Source organism: Epinephelus moara, chromosome 19 (genome assembly GCF_006386435.1).
Source record: "Epinephelus moara isolate mb chromosome 19, YSFRI_EMoa_1.0, whole genome shotgun sequence".
Lineage (NCBI taxonomy): Eukaryota > Metazoa > Chordata > Actinopteri > Perciformes > Serranidae > Epinephelus > Epinephelus moara.
This window is the reverse complement of record NC_065524.1, coordinates 23,838,660-23,861,370: the sequence shown is the minus strand read 5'-3', so window position 1 is coordinate 23,861,370 and position 22,711 is coordinate 23,838,660. Positions and strand designations below refer to the sequence as shown.

At 42.0% G+C, this 22,711-nt stretch overlaps 1 protein-coding gene across 1 annotated transcript in view; it reads right to left on the bottom strand.

The window, feature by feature from the left end:
- pcsk2 (proprotein convertase subtilisin/kexin type 2) overlaps positions 1 to 15,900 on the bottom strand; it is a 41,554-nt gene extending 25,654 nt beyond the window's left edge. The window contains exons 1-5 of the mRNA XM_050071466.1: positions 15,416 to 15,900; positions 13,515 to 13,619; positions 5,636 to 5,749; positions 5,097 to 5,205; positions 2,641 to 2,678 (exon numbers count right to left, since the gene is read on the bottom strand). Of these exons, the coding sequence (XP_049927423.1) occupies positions 2,641 to 2,678; positions 5,097 to 5,205; positions 5,636 to 5,749; positions 13,515 to 13,619; positions 15,416 to 15,598 (549 nt within the window). The 5' untranslated portion in view covers positions 15,599 to 15,900. The remainder of the gene's footprint in view (positions 1 to 2,640; positions 2,679 to 5,096; positions 5,206 to 5,635; positions 5,750 to 13,514; positions 13,620 to 15,415) is intronic.
- Positions 15,901 to 22,711: the final 6,811 nt, after the last annotated feature.

The window sequence follows — 22,711 nt, the reverse complement described above, 5'->3', positions numbered from 1 at the left end:
TATGCATCAACACTGTGATAGTCTGGTGACCTGTCCAGGGTGTACCCTGCCTCTCACCAGATGTCAGCTGGGATAGGCTCCAGCCCTCCTGCAACCTCCAGGATAAGCAGAATTTAAATTTTTTTTCCTACATTTCCACCATGTTTCCCATGAATAATGCTCAACTCCCAGATTTAGCTTGTTACCCTTTGCAGATCAAATCCCAAGGTTGGGAGCTACTGGAATAAACTGCCTTACTGCATATAAAGTGGCTCTTACAACTTACTCTTACACTTCAGTGTATTTAAATGTCATCTATAATACTACATCATTCACAGGAGCCATTTTTCTGCAGAATAAGTACCTTTTTATTGATAATATTTATGTATTTCAACTTAGCATTTCGAATTTAAAGGTGAGTATTTCTTCCACCGCTAAAAGACAACTATTCAAACCCTGAGTGGAGCGTGTCATGTTGTTTTGGATGTGCTTTATGCCTGACTTATTGCTAGATGTCGATAAGAAGGGGAGTAAACACAAACAAAACACCCTCATGTGTCCCTCTTTGGGCCATTTATCATGTTACCATGGCTGATTTCTAAAGTCCATTTGGTGCTGATAACCTAATCTATAATCTAGGAGGGTGAGTGCAGGACCGCTGTATAATGTGACCTTGCCTTAAAGTCCTTTGCAAGATGCTTAGGAGTCAAAGATGAATGAAGCTGTCTCACAAGGTCGAAGACGGACACTGTCCATCTATCTAGTCCTGAAAAATCGGTCGTGAACATCATCATAAGCCATTTCCATGACGATCACCCAGCACTATATGAAATCATGGAATGTTATAGATACTTTTGCCTTTTGTCTCTTTTACTCCCTCTCGCATACAAATTCAAACAAAAGCAACATATAAGATCAACTTTGTGGTAATGTGACACCACAACATGTTGTCATGGTAACTTCCCGGGGTGTATTAAGACTTGCAGCAACAAGTTCGACCGAAGGGAGGTAAAAATCGATTAAAATAAACATCACACCTCCGATCTTTTCTCACGGTTCTTTATGAGACATGCTGCTGTTACTTAGAAATCCTCCAAACATTGTAGTAGCCAAACACAATACCAGTATTGATCAGGTGTTGGCAAGCTCGGAGATAAAGAGAGTAACTGTACACTCGTAGCTCTGTTGCAGGAATTAGATCAAACTCACCATAATGATTGTATTGTAAAGAAATCCAACCAGTTTCCCAGTTGATTTTCACCACTACTGCTATCTGATATCAAAAACTGTTAAAGACAGGGAATAAACAACAACATATATTTGCTATAATATCACTTGTATTATACTATTGATGTGTTTATGTATGCAAAAAGCATTTAGAGCTCTGTAACTACTGGCATATGCAGGTAAATGTGCCATGAAATTGAACTACCAAGTTAGAAATTTCTTATCTCAGGACGCACACCATTGACTCACCGTATCAAAGTACATCTGTTACAGTATGATCATCACACCAAATGAGAAATCTTAAAAACAAGAATGCCCTTGCAAATACAAACAAAGATCCACAACCACACAATCAACTCAAAAATCGAACTCAAACACCGGATGAACCCAACATGACATTTTCCTCTATTTTCATGTTGTTAGCCGGCTGATAGTAGGAGGTCTTTGTAGGTCTGCGAAACACCATGACGACGGTAACAAAACAGTATCACATACACAGTGTTTCTCTCATACACTCACACAAACACACCATAGATCTATGCACAGCATGATCCATCAATCCAGCAGAGCGTGCTCCTGCATCACCCCAGCTGAGGCTGAGTGTTATTTTTGGGCCGAGGCTCATGTCTGTTCACAGGCAAGAAACATGCGAAGGCAGGCAAACGTGGCGGTGAGACTACAGAGACATGCACATCGGAGAAAAAAAAATGCAAGCCACATTTGAAAAGGTTGCTCGTTGTGCACAAGCTGAGGCGAGAAAGCAAAACAGAGAGCACCCTGCACGGTGTAATCTTTGGTTCCTCTTTTCGATATTATACTAACAAATAGGTGAGATGAGGACACAAACCCCTGGGATTTCCGACAAGATTCTTGCTAAAAAAAAAAAAAAAAAGCGTGAACATAACTGTCAAAAGGGGGTGTTCTGAGGCCAAGAGAGCACCGTGACTCACTCTTTCACAACACCAGAATCTCTGGGAGGTTTGCATATAAGCATCCTGGATTCAAGACGACGGCAAAACTGCAAATTTTATAGTCAAATCAAACTAAGCCTTCTGCATTTCCTTGTTCCATTTAGCAATCCCTCTTGTCCTTTAAGGTTTTATCAGTATTCTGGAGATAGAGCATCACATTATGCAGCGCCAACTACCCTGGCATTATCTCTGCTTGTGACAGATCGGCCTGCCATTGTGCCTGCCACAGTGCAGTGTGCATTAACATTAAACAGCTTGGCTGGCCGTCTGCCTGTCTCTGCGTCCTCCAGGAATACAAGGAGACTCGGCAGCCATGAAGGCAACTTGGAAAGCACCTGTCACTGCCACTGGCACACCACACTGCAGCCCATGAAATCCAGCACCTGAACCCCTGCTTCACTTATTAACAGCACTTCAAAGAAATGAAGGAAAGTATGAAATTCAATAACAGTAAGGTACTCACATAATTTGATGCCAGGTCTGGATGTAGATAGTCAATGCCTGAAATGTAATTTTGACATTAATCAGTGATGTAATTACGCTTGAGAGGGAGTGCTTCACAGAGCATAGCATGACCTCTAGACAGGAGACAGGAGACAGGAAGGAGGGAAAGGCCTTGTAGTAACAATTCACATACAGTAATACAGTAACAGCAGTTCTTCAGAATAAAAGCTGACAAAGCATGTAGACAAAAAGTATTTTATTAACTCCATATTTGGTGATGTTAATTTTTGATGCTAATGCTTGACTTCACTTCAACACATTAGCTCCTTAAAGTACTGTGGCACTTGAGGGAGCAGTGTGTAAGATTTAGGAGGATCTAGTGGTGAAGAATGCAGATTGCGACCAGCTGAAATTTCTCCTGGTTAGAATTCACTCCATTGTTCAGGAGGTTTTTACCAGGAGCCAAATTATCCGCAGAGGTCTCCTCCTCTCCAAAACAAATGTCCAGAGGCCTGTACTACAAAGCAGGATTTGAAGTTAGCGAGGTAACTTCAGAGTTAACTCTGGGTTTTCAGTATTACATAGCTGGTTATCTTTTTACCGGGATAAATCACCGTGGTAACTTATGCTGAATAGCTAACCTGCTGCGGAGCGGGATAACTTCAGAGTATCACAGCCTGTCAACACACTGACGTCTGACCATTTAGATCACTGAAGAAAAAGTATCCAAGGACAGAAGTCTGGAGTCTCAGGTAAAAAAGAGGAGCCTATACTATATATTGTCAAAGGTCAGCAGAATAATTTCACTTTTTCGGGTCTCTATTTCCATGGTGTCCGAACAGAGCTTCTAACAAACACAGAGATCCTTTACAACACTAAACACATGATTTTAGCTGCTTTTTAATTTATGCAAAGTTTATTGTAGTCTGCAGTGACAGTGTTGCTATTTTACAGCCTGATATCATCACAGCAGCTCAAAATAGCATGAGACACCTGTGTGTTGAGATAATATTTTATTACAAAAACAATCCACACACTGTTAATTGGCTCCCATTATTATAAATGCCACATTTCAGTCAGATAAACCCCATCAGTTATTAACTACTTTTCCACCCTTTGGTAGCAGACACAGTCTGGCGTCACTTTAAAGTGTTTCATTTGACATATTCAGAGTAGTTTCATCATCTTCCAACTACATAGCAAAAAATACTCTATACTAATGTCACATACAGCCCAGTGACACCTACATGTAATATAAGACTCAGCCAACAGTGAACGGTGAGTTTTTACATTTTTCATTATAACATTATAGAGTAGCGTTTACATCCTGTGTCTTTGATTTTACTGTCTCGCAGTTGCAGACCCTTTCGGTACCATTTCATGTCATATCATATGAGGTAGCTGACTTAATTCATGGTTCTGATTATGTCACTCGTAATTAACACCCCGCCTTCAGAGTTGACCGAACTAGTTGATAACCAGCTTTGTAGTACCGGTTATCCAGACGGCCAATGTTAGGGTTAGTCAAACCAGATAACAGAAAGATATCCTGGGTAAGTTGAACTGGCTTCATAGTACAGGCCTCAGGTGATTAAAACGTGTAAAAGCACTGGATAAAGCTCTTTTACATTACAAATTAGTGTTTCTACAGCACGTCACAAATGGGCTGCTAGCCCAGCGCCTGCTAATCTGTGCTCAGCTTTTTCCTGTGATAACTTAAGATTCAAATGTTCAGGAGGTTTTTACCAGGAGCCGAATTATCCGCAGAGGTCTGTTCCTCTCCAAGACAAATGGATCCGGTGATTTAAACCAGTAAAAACACTGAATAAAACAGTTTCAAGTTAAAAATCTATGTTTTTCTGATGCTGTTCGGCTCCTCACAGAGGGGCTGCAAACTACCGTGGCCAGTGCGTGAACGCAAATGACCCTGTGTAGAGCCAGTGTTTGGTTTGTCCATTCTGGCTGCTGTAAAAACATGGTGGACACCATGGATGAGGAACTGCTCCCTATGTTGATATAAACGGCTCATTCTAAGGTAGCTGAAACACCATAATTCGTATTCTAAGGTGATTATACACTTAAGAAAACAAACTTATTATATTATACTCCATTTCTGCCAAGATATCCCCCTAAATCCTACACACTGGACCTTTAAATGCTTCTTTTAGAGTTGAGAAAAATCCACTATATCTTAGGCTCTTCATTGTACAGTGAAGCTTCTGGAAAATTTGGTTTATGTGTTGTATTACATCATAATTTTATGTTCTGAATCAGCTTAAACAGAAAATAAATATTCTACATGCCAAATTATCTACATATTCTAGAAAGCAACCTTTTGTTACCACTCATTGTGTTGTTAATTAAACAGATGTGAACAAAGTAATTAATTAAATCAGCACGATGAATATATGCAGGTATAATTGAGTGTTTTCAGACAGCGCTCAAGGGTAAGAACCAGCAGCACTTTACACCCACCGTCGTCCATGATTGCGATGGTAACTCCTTTGCCCGTGTAGCCCAGTTGCCAAGCTTCAGCCACATTAAGATCCAGCCCAGGGGTCCCGTCTGCCTGGCCTGTGTTTATCTAATCACTCAGACAATATGGAGAACATCCATGACTCATGGCACCCAGGTGAGCCACCATTAGAAAATTAGTCAACGTGGAGGATGTGTGTGTGTGTGTGTGTGTGTGTGTGGGAAGGGGAGGATGTAAGGAGTGCTTGGGGGCGGAAGAGTGAAGGTGAGAAGAAGGAGAAGTAAATGTCACCGACACGACACGCCAAATGAGTGACGCTGAATTTAAAAGTCACGGTGAGGGTAAACAAGAGGGCAGGAAACTAGGCGGCATGAGATGGCATGGACAGTATTGGCAAGGCTAATTAAAGAATGAATAACAACATTGATTCAGAGAGTAGTGGGGAATATGCCTGGCCTCTGAGTAATTAAGGTGGAAGAATGTGGGTTGGTGCTGAAGGTCAGGCGGCACGCAGACAGCTGCTTGGCTGATTACTCACCAGATACCACTGTTTGGTGAATAGAGGGTCACTCATGTTGACTTCAATATCATTGATATTCCTGTAGCCTCGCTTCTGACGACTAAAACCCTCTTGGTCAAAGACATTTTTCACCTGCAAGCAAAAGAAATGCCAGGTCAGGGTCAGTTGAAAGGCATCAAATGATCTCACGAAACCTGTTCTCGCAAGGGTCACGCAAAGAGCAAGATGGGATAGAAGTGCACGGCACTGCCTGTGCAGGAACACAAACTAGAAATAGGATTTCTTATGACGGGTTGAGATGTAGGCGTGTGCTGATCTGCGTGCAGGAAATCAGCAGACCCAGCTGTGCTCTCCTGTAGCATGAAGGCAGAACATCATGTAAATCAAAAGGGCTATTCTTTTCCTCCTAATCAGAGCGGCTGCAGCTGGAGCCAAGGCTTCCAAACTCACCTGCCACACAAGAGACGGAGTTTCTTTTTCTTTTTTTTCTCCTTCCTCTCAGTACATTTTCAACAAAAAGCCACAGCAATTACACTCACAAATACGCTTGTGTTTCTTTGAATCATCAAAGACACTTACAGGCGGGTGAACAGCTGCGTTCTGGATTACAAATGTTCACTGAAAGCTGCCACAATACCGTTTATCAAGCAGCAGAAGATAACATAGGAGAGAGGACGTAAATGATGGGGATAAATGTCTTGGAATTTAGGTGCTTGATTAGCTGGCGGCTGTCATCAAAATGATTGGGTGTCTTTGACAATGTTGTATTTTCATCTGTGCTACGTTTAGAAATCAAACCAACATCACACTCTCAACACTTCCCCTGCCTTCATCTCGGGTAGTAGGTGTGAGGCAACCCTGTCCCCTAGGAATTACATTCGTATGTTACTACACTGCTTTCTTAGATGTGTTGTTGTGACAACATAATCACTGCCTGAATTATGTTCAGAGACAACATTTCTCTCAGGTGACGAAACACTACGTTCATGAACTATGCAGGCTTTGGAAGGACGTGGCTGGGGAAGATGGCGGGACTCAGGGAAAATTGCATTCGTAATCATTCAAGATTTTTGTGGATCAAGGCAAATTCAGGGCTCGAAATTTGGGGCCATTATGTCACAGCATCACACAAAGAAGTGCATATCCCTGCTTCTGAACATGATATTTTCATATATTTCATGTCTGAACATTAGTTTTTTAGGATGTTCTTTCACATATAACCGTCAGATATGACCTGTCCTAAATGTGTATGTCCAATTAGGGGGTACCCATACCCCAAAATGACCTTTTTTGAATCCAAACAAAGTCAGAAAATCTGTAAAATTCGATTGGAAAGAATATTATCATTCAGTTTTCTGCACATACAAATTTGTTTGCCCATGAGAACCATGATGCATATCAGACTTAGACCTTAGATGAGACCAAACTTGAAACATGCCTCGCCTTTTTCATTCTTTGGTTTAAATGTTGGTGCCATTGAGGTTGATATCTGTGACTGAGCTGCCACTTGGGAAGAGTTATTATGTTGAAGTATCATCTATAAATAAAGAGTTTTTCATAATACTTAACTAGAATTTGCCACCTTGGTTGGTAGTGAAAATTCTGACCTGGGCTCACGGACTGGACCAATAAAAGACAATCACCACAGATTCCCATAATGTTTTCAACCTTAACAAATGAAGCTCTTGCGAAAGTTCAGTCAGGAAGACGATACTTTTCATGCTCAGGCTCTAAGTTTCTTTCTCACCCTGCCACTCACTCGTTGCACCTATGCTCTCTCACAATCTCTAGGTGTCATTGTCTGGGTAGGTCAATCGAGTCATCAGCTGACTCACAATCAACCAGCGACACACCTTCTCTGTCAGCCTCTCATCTTACTGCTCCTCATTTTTAATATGGTTCTTTTTCTGCCGTAGTTCTTTCTTGCTGCTGTTGTGCGCGCCCTCCACCTCCCCATCACCACCTAGTCTTTACGGATTCATCAGCCTCATCAGCCATCAGCCTCAGAGTCATCAGCCACCACCACCACCAGTGTCTGGACTCCATCGGGGGGATTTATCCTGCTACTGCTCAGATGTCCCTCAGTCACAGAATATCTCCCTCTGGTGTCCAAGCGCCAAAGACTTCTGTTAAATCTTAATCTGCACAAATCATCTGTTAATCTGTACACTCATATTCTGTATTAAATATTATCTTACTTCACTCTTCTGTCTCTCTTGATTGAAATAGACGTTTCCACTATTGCACTGTATATGTTTCCTATCCCATCTAAGACATACAGGGTGTCTTTTTCTGGTACATCGCCATGGGGCACAGCATTTCATATTACTTTAGCAATATTTTTAATTTAAATAAACTTTTTTTAAGTGAATGACAAAAAGAAGACGATGGCAATAAGAGTAAAAATGCTAATAGCATAGTTGAATGGAATAGAGTTGAATAGTTGCTAATCGAACCAGTCAGCTCAACCCAACCCTTCACCTCTCTGCACTACAATCCTCTAGATAACTCTCAAACATACAACAAATGATGACGTTATAGATATGAAATATATACAGAATAATTCATATCCAGTTTAGATGCAGATACACCCATAAAAGAAGTGTGGCATAAACTGTCAAGAGGAAAATTTGGCAAAAAAAATTGGTTGTTGGGTAGCAGCACTTCAAATACAGGTACAATACACCAGAATATGCTCTTTAAAATTTTGGACATTGATACATAGACAATCCAATATAAACATTATTTCACCCAGACCACATAACTGTAACATTGCTTTTGACCTTGAAAAAATAAAGTTCCACTGAATCCATGTAGGTATACTTTTAACATATGATGGAAGAGGGTGTTAGGACCAATAAAAACTATAAAACACCATTGCAATTTCTCCTAGGTTGGGCCCATTTTTGAGTTAGATTGACTGGACTAAAGCACTTCCTGATTTGGGTTGAATCTTAATAGAAAAGGTAATAAAAAAAATAATGCTGTGGTCACTATGAGTGGATGCTTTATGGCAACATTACCTACTTTGGCGGAAAACAACTGAAATACGTTTCCAGTCTCAACATTCTTGCAACCAGACGAGGTTATTTGCTACATTTTCTCATTATATTAACAGAAAACGTAATTTCCCTCGAAACATCTTTGGTGTTTCAGATTAGTTGTATATAAACTTGTAGGAGGCAATGTTGTGTGAAGATGTCGCCAATCAACGGAGGCCATATCAACTCAGCTATTCTAATTTGAAGTCCAATTTCCTGTGAGGTTTCATCAGGCAGGCATCTTCGCACATTTGGAAAATCTGAAGAGGTTGAGGAGAGGTAAAGGAAGCACGAGTCGTTTAATCAATTGGAGTCTGGCAATACCTAAACCAAGCCTGAGGTGAGGCTCTCAGTTTGAAATATATTACCAGCAATCTGCTTTTCACCAAGGTCTCAAGGACAGTGATTTCATATGATGGTTTAGGTCCTTTTTCCATCTGTTTATGCGTGTATGTGTACTGGTAAGACTAGAAACTGGACTTTCTGATTCTGCTTTCATACCTAAAAAGGTGATGCTAATAATAAAAAAACAGTATGTCTGTTCCACATCGTCGAGGCCACATTTTGAAAACAGGTCCCCGTGGCTAAATGTTCCTCTTGTGCTTACCCTTAGCAAATTCACTCTAGTGTGACTGAGAGAAACAGGCATTGTTCTGTGTGTTTACCACCACAGATAAGAGAGCAGAGCAGCACTTAAGATGGCCTTTTAAAACGGCCAAAGCCTATTCATCCAGATCTTTCTTTTATGGCATACTCTAAGCAATCAGGAGGCACACACACTGTAAATCAACACGAGAGCGAGTCCTTTAGAATGACAAGTCAGCTCTGAAAATAAAAAATAAAAAACTAAATCACTGTCTTGGAGGATTTTTAAATGGTGAAAATAATTTCCATGTTTGTTTTTTTTTCTTTCTGAATTGGCCTCGTGTTACATTAGCCGTCACATAATTTCATTCACATTCAGAGGGAAACTACCAGCACTCTCTACATTACCCCCCGCTCCCCTCCCTTCTCTCCATCCATCATCAATTTATTCCATCACTTGGCAGAAGAGCTGGTATTTCCCTTGAGACAGCATGTCATGCTGCCCACTCACAACATCAAACAGTGCCCATGCACCACCATCACTCTCCGCCTTTGCCCACTGCCTGCTCGCAACTCACAACGCTCCAGTTCCCTTCGAATCAAAGAGCCGTGCCGCCTCTCTCCTTTCTCCCCGTCCTCATTTCCCTCCAGGCTTTCCCAGCCATGTGTCTTTCAGGGTCAGGGGATGCTGCTCATTCACAAAGATTTATTCTATTTTTCCACCTTTATTTATGTCAAACGTACTTCCTGGTAAATGGATTTTAAATGTATGTAAAATAAAATACATATATGGGAGGAAGGATGCATGGATGGATGGACAGGGTGAAGGCACGGGTGTGTGGATGAATACACATCTCATTTGGAATCAGTGTGGGACATGAGATGTAAAGGACAGGAGAGGACGAGGCACCGTAAAGAAAGATGCAGAGGAATACAAGGAAAAGCTAGTGGGTGAGTCAGAAGTGGGTCAACATGCTTCACTAATAGAGTCCAACAAAGAACAGGCCTCCTGGGACAGTAGGAAATCCATCCAACACACACTACACTACAATTGGCGCTGCTGCTCAATTAGTCATGTTTAAAGTATATTAAGTAAGTGTGGAATGACTCCTTTAAATAACATAAAACTAATAGACTTTAAAAGTTCACACTCTTTTTCACCTTTAGGGTTTTTCTGCATATATGCATGCATAACTTTTCAGACGCAACACCTACTCCCTGTCTTTTTGACAGGTGTAAAACTGAGATATGTCCGCTGTACCGCCTCGCAACGCGGGAGGAAGACACTTCACAATGATAAACAGGCAACATTAAATCAGAGCAGCTGACCTCATCCATCCCAGGGATGCACAGAAATCAATAACTGCAGTGTCGCATATGAGCATGTCAAGCATCTGATTAAAAACCCAGCATCTGGAACGTAGACCTGCCCATGTCCGTGCTGTCTCACTTCCATTAGCTGTATTAGCTCGGCGGAGTGGCTCGCATTTATTTTCATTAGCGCCTCTCACAACCGCAATTAGAGAGGTTAGTTGATTGTCTGCAGCAGGACCTCCACTTTCACCGCCTCCGATGGTGGACGGAGCTAAACACACAGAGCTCAGCGTGCAGCCAAACTGTTCTATTTACGGAGAAGAGCTTGGAAGACTCTGCAGGACTTTGGGTTTATATTACGAAGGAGAGCCGAATTATTTGTCAATTTATCGATGAGTCAATGAGCTTTTTTAAATGATAATCTGCTGTTTTCCCTTGCCTTATTATTGTAAGTGAAATATCATAAGGTTTTTTCATGTGAGAAGGAAAAAAACAACTAGCGGACAACATTTCACAAGGGCACAGATTTGGTTTTAACATTGGGATTGACACATATGATACACATGGGTCCTCCCCCAAGACATTTTGAGCACCAAACACTTCCTGTATTTCCCACAATGTCCTGCATTCTGGTGGGTTTTTCTGCATCTTTTTCTGCACGAATTTATGGTGGAAATGTCTTACATTTTGTCAAAATTAAAGTCTTCCGCTGCTATTTAAAGCGACGTGCCCTGCTTCCCCTCTGAAATCTATGCCTGGGACACCTCCTCAAGCTCTGGGGAAGTGTGATCCACATCCAAAATTAAACACATTATTACATCTTATAATTCAAATGCCATTGGGCTTGAAATATAGATCTGATTTCATATTGGAATAGCATATTAGCGTACTCGAATATCACTTCTATTTATATAATTTTACGCTTCACAGGAAGGTACATAAACGCAAATCGTACAACACAAAAATGACCTAGGAAACAAATTCAAAGCAATACTTTGAATAAAAATCCAAAACTGCCACCAAAAGGCACGTCCATAAAGAGGGAATTTTAGTAAGTGATTTAGAGCTGGATATTGAATTAGTGGCATTCCACAGGGTTTTGAGTTGCCCTGATGGCAAAAGCACAGTCGCTTCATTTTTATGAGACGAGAAAGAAAGTCAGAAAGCACTGAGGATCTCACAGCTCATAACAGTGTGACAGTGTGTCTACACTTTAGTTTGCAATTTTGTGTCCTTGTTTTCCACACAACAACAACAACAACAACTCATTAAAATCCACTTAAGTATATTTATAATTAGAGCTTTTTTGTTTTCAGAATGAAGTTCCAATTAATTTATGTTAGTTGTTCAGCTGGTTGATGAAAACAGCCTGTTTAAGCCCGTGGACACAGATATGCAAAGGACCCAATCAACTCTCCTACATGGGAGCAAGACGCAGACTTTGGGGTGGTTTTGCATCTCTTTGTTGTCGTTATGCATCTATTTGTGGTTTTGTGTCTCTTTGTGGTCATTTTGTGTCTCCTTATGATTGTTTTGTGTCTAACTGAAGTAAATTTGTGTCTTTTCTTGTCATTTTGTGTCTCTGTGGTCATTCTGTGTCTCTTCTTGGTTGTTTTGTGTCTCTTTGGAGTAATTTTGTGTCTCTTTTTGTCTTTTTTTTTGTCTCTTTGGGGTCATTTTGAGCCTCGTCCTGATCAGTACGTGCTCATTTGACATTTAGCAAGTGAAGGCCAGGGGGCCCCTGACACTTTAGGAACCTGGGCCTGAGCCAATGTAGTCCCTTTTACTAATTCATCCATGGTCACAGTACCATAATTTAAAAAAACGATACTCTGGACCTCGGCAAAAAGAAAACAAACTCAGGAAGCACATGAAACAAGATAATTTAATTTTTATTAACAACCTGCACACAGAGCTGGTCCAGAAAACGCTACTTAACACACACCTCCAGTCACATGGTGGATTGGTTGCTAGAGGGGTGCTCTAACAGCCACAGGTCCAGTTCATTTTCCTCCCTGCTGTTTCATCTGTGCAGCTCTGGGTTGAAAATCTGACTGTCGATCTGTTATTTATCTATTAATAGCTTAATTTCAATACCATCAAATATATAATCAAATAAATAAATATAATATCAAATAAATAATAGGTATCGATAATTTTGTTAACCGTAGTCCTTTTATCAATGTTGTGAGGACGGGGCAAATGACTTCCTGGTGACATCGCTCAGTGTTATAGTGCTGTTACAGTGGCTTGTAGGCTATTCGATATGGACATTACAGTAGCATTATAGCTGGACATTTAGTCCTGTGTACAAGAACCAGACGTAGTGTGTTTAGTATTTGTAGGGAAACACTAATTTGCAACACCAGTCCACACTTGGCTTCGACTTGACAATGAAAGCTACACTCATAAGCCACTGACTGGGGACCAGCGCTCCTGACATCATCATCATCTGCACACCATAACATTTTCAAAATACTGAAAATACACAGCTCACGCTCTGCACTCAGAATTTCATTAAAGTGCATCAATATCAGCGTGACAAATCGATGATTTCTACACTACAGTCTCTTCCTGCTTTTGAATTTTAATTATATCGCCTTCAGAATATGTTCTTATTTCAATTTCCTGGCTATATGTCTATCCTCATGATGTTGGCTGCTTATTACAGTAACTTCTGTATTTATCTGGTGGCTTTTTGATATCCTGTTTGCCCTGTACCTTTTGTGTTGATGCATATCAGAGGCTGTAATAATAAATATGTGGTGTTTTGCAAGCTAGGCGCATTGAGCGTTCTTACTGTGCTGCTAAAGCCCTTATTTTGCACTGTTGTATTCCACATGGACACGAGCCTCAAAACAACCATTGTAATGCAAAGTGAATGGGAAGCCATGCTCTCCTAGGCACATGCGTACAGTAAACACACAGTGTGCTTCTCTCCGTGTGTGTCTGCTTACCCTGCGGTCTTTTTGGAGCCGCTGTCTGCTGCGGGCACTGCGTTTGCTCCGCCTCTTTGAAGTGTCCTGAGGATAGAAGTGAAAGAGCCCCTCTCCAAAGGGAAGCTGGGTAGAAAGAAAAAAAAAATCAGGGGGACAAAGATGCAGAGATGAGAATAAACAGGCAGTAATCAGAAAGTGAGAATTGCAAATGCATACAGTGGATTACAAATGAAGGCGAAGGAGAGCAGGTCATCCTCCAGGTGGGAACAAGAGCACTGATTCCCTGGCTTTCACCTCAGGTCTATTTTAAGGCACTGAAGAACAGTACTGGAATCAACCATAATAAATCACAAGGGCAGGGAAATGAGATGCATCATCCAGAGCTTTCCCTCCAGCGCTGTGCACAGATTAAAGACCCCCTTATGCTTTAGTAACAGCCAGGGTTCGGGTCAATCCTCAAAATAAACGCTTTCAGATGCGCCTGTCAGATCTAATGTGAAAATGAAATTCTCATGGAAGGATGAGGATTATTCTTATCTTCCGCTGCTCTTTAATTCTACCATTGTTGCCCAAAGAACAGATGAATGGCCGTGATGCAAATAGCAAAAAGCAAATACTGCACATCCACTGAATGCTCTTTTAGTAATTAAGGTTTTCTGAGTGTTTGCTGATGGCAGATCTCTCCCTCTCTCTTTTATCTCTCTATGTGCTCATATTTGTATGTGTATCTCGGGTTTGTGTCCCGGTCTAGTTAATTAAGCAACAATAGAAGATAATTCCAACGACACAGACATTGTTTAATGATGCATATCCCATTAAGACAAATATAGCTGCAGATTACATAACCTGGGAGGCAGTAGATGGGGTGGGGGGGGTGATCTAGTGCCTACAAGGAAAGGGAACTAGCAAACAGGACTGGTGATGCTGCACAGCCTCCACACAGATATCACACTGTGATGAGTTACAGACTGAAACAAGGTTTTTTATTTTTTTATTGTGGAGGTAAAAAAAGAAAGAAAGAAAATCCCCCATTCAGAGCAGCACAGACACCCCTCTGTTCACCGCTACGCTTCACTGGCTAAGGCTCCGGCCAATTTCACCCACACATTTATTTTGACATGTGACAAGGCACACACACTGTCAGGGTATTATTGCTATTGGTCTGCCATAAACGCCTTGTTATGCGTCTTTTGACATATTGTGATGCGCGCTGCATTTGTCAAGCTATCTAATGAGACACAGGTGAGTAGAATGTCTGCAGGGAAGGCCATGTGTGTCACAATGTGCAATCTGAATACCTGCATGTGCATGTGTGCGAGATATGGAGAAAGGATTGTTTTTGTTTTGTAAATGTTGCATTATATCACGTAAAAATGGATGACCCCTTTAACAAGCAAGAACTTAAAGTAATTTAATGTAAATAAACTAGATTCTCCTTATTTATTAATGGAATTTAATCAGATTACATCTCAATTTCATGTTTTGGGAGCAATATTCAAAGCATATTTTGCTTTATGGGACACTGAATGTGCTTGGAAACATAACTGAATTAGGCCTTGGTAGCTGTGTGTCCCCTGGGCCACAGGCCAGTGGGCAACCTCCTATCCAGGGCCTGCATTTGACTAACAATGACGTCATCAAATTAAGCAAAAGTGCAATGAAGTCAAACCAAAATAAACCCACGGGAAACCTCTCAGTATGTTCCCCACTGGACTGCTTTTGTTGCTGACTACAGTGTGCTTGACTGTATTGCCAAATATGTTTATGGTTTAGCAGGTAATCTGATTATTTTTTGATTTGCAGTAGCCTAATAAATAATTCATTAAAGTTTTTTCTCAAGAGGTAAAAAAAAAAAGGGTTTAGTGGCAGCAATGCGTGACAATTTCACCCGAGCATCCCTCCACCCCGAGCATCCTTACCTTTCGGGCACTCTGGTACCCATGTTGTGTTGCAAGTTGGTGCGCCCCATCCTGTGCGTCCTCGTGCAACTGAACCAAAAGATGGTCCGTTAAGACTCCTTCTGCAGCCTGCGTCGCGAGCTGCAGCGCGTTCAGCAGCACTATAAATCCCACGGCTGTCCCATGTCGGGGAGATCCACGCATCGTGTCTGGCTTGTGTCAATCCGCCTGTTTGCCTGCCCGAGTGAAATCAGTGTGCGGGATGCTCCTCGCTAAAGATGGGAGGAGGAGGATGAGGAGCAGGAGGAGGAGGATGCAAAAAAAAGGGGGGGGAGTCGAATCAAAGCTTTTGCGGACGCATCTCCTCGTCGTCAGCTGATGAGACCACTGGAAGTTGTGTTTCACCGAGGTGTAGCCGCTCCTGCTGTGTGCTGCGAGTGGCGAGGTTGTGTGTTGTGGACCAAAACCTGCATCCTCAGCTTTCTATCTCTCCTCCTCCTCCTCCTCTCATCTGTAATTCATTTACCTTACTCGCTCGGGTAGTTTCTGCGCGTGACGTCGTACCAATGGGCTCCGGCGGGTGTGTCCCGTTGTTTCGTCCCCCGGATGAGCTCAGGGACACTTTTCAGCACCTTGGAGAATTCCTCCCCTCGCCCTCAGAGTTGATGGGAATTGTATTGATTAGTTTCTGGTGCTGGCCTCATTGGAAACAGCTTCACATAATGTCCCAGTAGGAACCAGCGCGCCATATATAGCTCTTGGTGACCTTTTAGAGAGAATACCTCCTGGACATGTGTAAAAAATCATTACAGGCACAATTCCGCAACATACAATTCAGCCTGCAGTCAAAAGAAAATGACATCGTGTCTACTTTTAATATGACCAGCCTGGCCCTCTTTGTGTAGGGGAATGTAAGAACAGTCCAGTGCACTATAATTGGTCATTTAGATGTGAACAGCAGGTTATTGGAAAGAGCCCTTCTCTTACAAAGGCTGCTCATTAAAGCTCCCCTGCCTTCTTCCTGCCTCCCTGCTGCTGTATGATACACGAACAGGTTACAGGGCTTGTGCAGAGTGATGAAACAGTGATGTGCATGTGAGAAGGTGGAGAGCAAGAGGGAGAGATGAGTTCCGGTGAGGGTGATACTACTAACTAAGATTCAGCGAAAAAATGGGGCATGTGTGCTTACCGCTGCACAGCTGGAGAAATGGAGGTCTTTTCAGTTCAGCCAGGACTTTGGCTGACTGGTGACTTAATGCGACAGGTCGTTGCCCTGGCTTAAGTAAAGATGCCCCCACAGCCCCTTTTATTCAGTGGCCTATTAAAGAGTCAGCAGGCTCTCCAATTAACAGAGCTCTGCATGTGTTTTTATACATGAGCATGAGGACAGAGTGACACAGGGTTGTTTTGTTTTTCTGATTTTGAATAACACCGCTGATGTCATGTCGGAATTCATTTAGTCGGCCCCTAAAGCCTTATATTGTCTATAAATAAATTGCACTGCTGCATGCGTCAGTGCCCTGGCCAACACATTCTCACTCCAACCTCGTCACGAATCAACATTTGGTCATGGACTATCCACACCCAGATACGATGTGAAAGGTGGGTGCGTTAGCTGTTGATGTTCTGGGGCGCCTTGTCAACTTATGCCTGTTACATGCATTGTGTTCTTTCAAAATACACTTCTGTTTTCACAGGAAATTTACCGTCTACATACAGTATCTTTCAAAATAAATGCACCATGTCATTACAACAAGGTCAATTGACGTTTTTGTTTCCTCCAACAACAAAAGCACCTGGTGAGGTTAAGGAAAAAAAGAACAGAGTTTGGCTTTACAACCTTACAGGACACAAACACTGCTCTCCCAGGTGCAAGTCGGTGTTTGTTGGACCCATTCACCACCTCGCCCGCCTGCCCCACTTGGACTTTCGGCACCTTAACTTTTATTCTTGTCCTGCCATGTTTCCTTCTGACGCCGCCGGGCGCCATTAAACTATAACAGCGACCCGGCCGCGTATCATACCGATGTGGAGGGACAGCTTTGTTCGTCGGTGTTTGATGCTGCAAGTCACTGCCCAAGAGCCACATTTTGACGACTTCGGAGTGAGATCGGGTTGCCCTGGCAAACGTATCCCCCCTCTTATAATCTTGTCTTTATTAGAAGAACAATAACTAAGGAGAAATCAACGCAAATAAACAACTTCTTTAACAAATGATAACAATAAATGAAAAAAAAGGAATACAGTATTTGCAAATTTCGTATTCTTTCTTTTTTTATTTTTGAACTGCACCCCGGATTTTTCTTTTCATTTTCTCTAACTCTAATGCTCTCCACATACACTCCACTCCATCATACCCATCAACGTTCTAGCATGTTCTGACTGTGATAGTCACTCACTGATGAATATATTTATTAGTGGACTCATTTTAGTAATCATTGTGCAAGCTAGTCGAAATACTTACCTTAGCCGCTGGAAATATTCCCATCACTTTGATTTTGATGAAGATGAAAAGAACAACGCTGCTGCCGGTAGTCTGACTAAAACTCTTTTCACTGCAAAAAACACATCCTTAAACCTCCAGTCTGAAACACTTCTGCTACTATGACCGACAACACATTAACGTGAAGCACCAGGAAATACACCCCACCAAAGGTGAGCCGTCCACAGCCCCAAAGGTCAGCTGTAGCCCTACACTGGCATAACAACCAAAACTGGATTTTAATCGTGGACAGCTGCAGGCTACAAAGGATTGATGTAGCTTGTGGTTGGATATGTGGTGGATGAAGTGTTGCTCCATGAGTGATTTTCAGTCTTTCGGGCAGATCTTTAGGAAAATTCCAGTCACAGGCAACTGAAAACCCCCAGGTTAACAAAAAGCTATTTAGCCTTAGCTACACTTAATAGCTATGACCCTGACATTCACACAGAGGCACACATCTGAAGTTTGAGGAGATACACAATTACCAATTTTATGGGGTCTAAGGGAAAAGTAATAGAATGAGTAATGTAACAAATTACTGCTGGCAGGGAGTTATAGGTAAAGGAGGAGGGGGGATTTTGGGGCACCCCCAGGTGGCACTCTAGGTGAGCCCCTGCCTGTAGAAAGATCCGCTACTGACCTACTCTAAGTATCTAAAATGGAGCTAAAACAAGATTTACAAAAAGCACTCCTGCTCATCTCACTAGTCCTCATGTTTCAAGTATTTAGCATTGGATCACTTTCAAGAGACAGCTTCATAAAACCAGTCCAAACTGCGAATTCAGTGATGAGGAATGATTAGTTTTCATGCTCTGCACTTGTTCAGTGAAACGTGAGCTCAAACTGTACATGGAGAGAATAAGAAAAGCCTTATAAAATATGCATATTTTATGAGCTGTGTTTTGTATTCAAAGTATTCATCTCTGTTAAGCCAGTATGCACCCTTTAGAAGATGCTAATCCATCAGCATAATGGTGCGCTTTCACGTGCGATGTCGACTATTATATAATGTTAAAAGAAAGGTGTGGTAACAAGGGAGCGCAATAGCACGTGGATCAGTTATCACAGAAGTCTGGAAAAATAATGAAGGTGGATTTTCTATAAGTGGATCCGCTTTTACTAATCACTGTTTCCATGCTCCCTGCAGACCTCCTCCCACACTCCTGCAATTCTGCAGTCCAGAGATTATTTATTTAGCTCGGGCAAGCCAGCAACCTTCCCTTCTCCAATAGTACATCATTCTTTACTGCTGGGCCCTCGTGACCGATCCGCGCTCCTGTTTTGACTGCTGATTCTCATGTACTGTATCCACTTCTTCATATATGTGTGGGAAACCTGTAAAGAAAAGCTGCAGCATCGTCGGCCTCTGGCCAGTAACTGTAAGGGGGTTTCGGCCAAATCACTAACAATTTATGTTGTGAGAGGAGTAGGCGTTTGTATGCCTTTAGAGCTGCTCAGTCTCCCACTGTGTGAAGTAATACTCAAAGACTGTGACACCTCTGCTTCGTGCAGGTTAGCCTATAATTTTTACAGGAGGAAAAAGATTCGATTTAACATGGTGGAAATCATGTCACTCAGTTATGTGGAGTATAATCAAACTGGTGATATAACATCAATGAATTTAATCAGCACAAGTTGTTTCTGATGTACAAAGAAAGATGACGGTCTGCTGAAGAACCAACTATAATACACTCTCACTATATTATTTGGTTCTATTATGAAAACAGTGTACAAGACAAGATAAAGCTGAGATCCATGTTAATCCAAGTGTCCTTGTTGGGGTCCAGGACATTGTGAGCCCCTTTAAACAGCTCAGAAACATGTGCTGCATTATTGCCACACGTTATCACTTTACTGCATTTATGAGAATTGGTTATAAATCTGTTTTTTGATGTGATTAAATAAAGGTTTAAGAGGTCAACTACAGAAAATAAGTCATTACTTCAGTTTGCGGTCTTGAATGTGGTTTAATCGGGGCTGTAATAATGACATGTACAGCTTCTGCTACCCAATCATAAAGGGGGATCGCACAGTCATGGGCTGGGTTGGTTTGGCTTGGCTTGGCTTGGCTTGGTTTGGGCCGTCTGCCCAGCATAGCAAAGATTTGCATTTCCATTACAACAGGGCTACCTTCTTCAAGGTGTGTCTTAAACTGATGACAGCTTGTGTTGAGTGATGGCGTTTAAAAGCAGAGTGCTGATCCATGGCTTAAGTCCCCTGTTATCTTTGCTGCATGTGTTTTTCCACAGCAGGGCAGGTAAAAGAAGTTTACCTGTTGGAGGGGAGCTGTTTGCAGAGGTGCAGTAAGAGCCTGTTGTCTGCAGCTCTTCATCAACATCTCACTGTGGCTGTTTCTGATTTCACTCTCCTCCCTGCCGTATTATTAGACTTGTCTTAATTGAAGAAAAGCCTCCAACAAAGTTCCACTAATGTGGTAATAACACATTTATTTTCCTATAGATTCTTCACAATAAAAGTCTCCTGTTATTTTGCTTATATATTAACTTTTATTGTGAAACAAAGAAAATAATGTTAAATTTTTGAGCAGCAACTTCTAATACAGCTGATAGTGAACATGAAACAGTGAAATAAATCAGATATCTAAAGTAAAAACAGGACGCAGGAGAGAAGCTAAACTCCAAACCACAGAGATTCAGCTAGAAACTACAAAAGCACTGAGAGCTGAACACATGGAGACTTTTAAAAACACCTTTCTCTCTGGTCTCCTGCAGATGGAGGTGAATGGAGTCTCACAATACATACATTTATTCGAGTGGGAGAAGAGGAGTCGGGGTTGGCTGTGGTCGGCGAGATGTCACCACTACCCCCTTGAGAGCGGATGGCCTGCATTTGAACCTACTCCAGAGAAGGTCCATCCCCAGCGCGGCTTGGCATTGCACGGCACGTATGAACTGACAATGGAAACACAAACTGGCGCGGCCAAGAGTAACAATGGAAAAAGGGTTTATGACATACTGTCTGAATTTTCTTTACAACATTTCTATGGCATACTATACTATGGCATTTCTTATGACATATTATATCTTGGCAAGACCGGATGGAGAGTTTGAGAGACAGGAAGCTCGCATTACCTATGTTTGCGGTCTCAACAGGATGGGCAGCTCTCTCTCCTGTGCTGGAAATAAATGTTAATTGGTGCCAAATTTTACGCATATTATAAAAGCATAAAATTATCAGAATCAATTCATTATTCGGGGAGGACTATTCGATGCTTTTAAAATACTGGGGGGTACTTTAGTATTGTGAGTACAGCCCAGGGTTGAATACATTCTGTCATGATGCATAAGAGGCACACACAGCCATAACTGAACATAGAGTAATAATGAAATGGACACTACGACAAATATGAATGGTTTCGAAAAAACACATCATTGCATTCATTATTCGAACATGAATACCGGCTCAGGTTGAAGGTTCATTCTCTAATAGCAGTTTGAAAAATTATTTCTCGACACAAGGTCCTGTGCTGTTTCTGAAGCTTTCATTCTTGTGGCCTGCAGTGGATGGCAAAACAATGATTCTTTAGATATTTCAGGTAAGTAGAAGGCATCCTGGGAAATACGTACTTGATTAATTAAGGTTTTGAAGATGTTTTTAGCCATTTCCGAAGCAGAAGCTCGTCATCCATTCATCCATCCATTCATTTTCACCCACTTATCCGGGGCCCGGTCGAGGGGACAGCAGGCCAAGCAAAGCACCCCAGACGTCCCTATCCCCAGCAACGCTTTCCAGCTCCTCCTGGGGGACCCCACGGCGTTCCCAGGCCAGATGAGATATCCCTCCAGTGTGTTCTGGGTCTACCCTGGGGTCTCCTACCAGTGGGACATGCCTGGAACACCTCTAACGGGAGGCGCCCAGGACCCATCCTGATCAGATGCCCGAGCCACCTCAACTGACCCCTTTCGACGCAAAGGAGCAGCAGCTCTACTCTGAGCTCCCTCCAGATGTCCAGGCTCCTCACCCTATCTCTAAGGCTGAGCCCAGCCACTCCACGGAGGAAACTCATTTCAGCCACTTGTATCCACGATCTCATTCTTTCGGTCACTACCCAGAGCTCATGACCATAGGTGAGGGTTGGGACACAGATGGACCAGTAAATCGAAAGCTTTGCCTTCTGGGTCAGCTCTTTCTTCACTACGACAGTCCTTGTTATCTATTTGCTTTCATTTAATGATCAAATGTAACTTGATCTTGCTAAACTGCACTGCGAGCATTGTGAGTGTCTGTAGTGCTTTTGAAACAGACTGTGAATTCTGGGTTTTTAACTTAAAATAGTAAATATCTGGAGGATTACTGCACAATAGCGACGGGGACAATGGTTTCAAACATCTTGTGCCCTTTGACCCCGCTCCTCACATGAATAAGAAACACAAAGATAGTTGTCCAATGCTTCCTTCGTAGCACAGAGAAGACTTTTGTTGGAAATATCTCAGTCCTGCTCATCTTTCCTAATGTCTGAGGGCTCTTTTTTTCGATGCGCAGAAAAGAGGCTTTACAGCACAGCCCCATTAAAGATTGAACTCTTTGTAATCTTTTGTTATGCAATTTGCAGACTTCATTGGAAACTGAACAGTCCGTAATAATTGCATTAATATGTTCACATGGCCGCTCTTACTGTTGTGGGTTGATTGTTTATTTAAAGCTCCGGAGACTTTTGGAAATTGGATATTTACAATGTTGTTTCATACTTTATGATTAGGTAACCCTATATTATGGGCCGCGCAGAGATGACATAACATTAATGGAGTTGTTAAAATGCAGGGAGTTGTAACTGCGGCAGTGTTGGAGGAGGAGCAGAAAAACATGGATCTTTA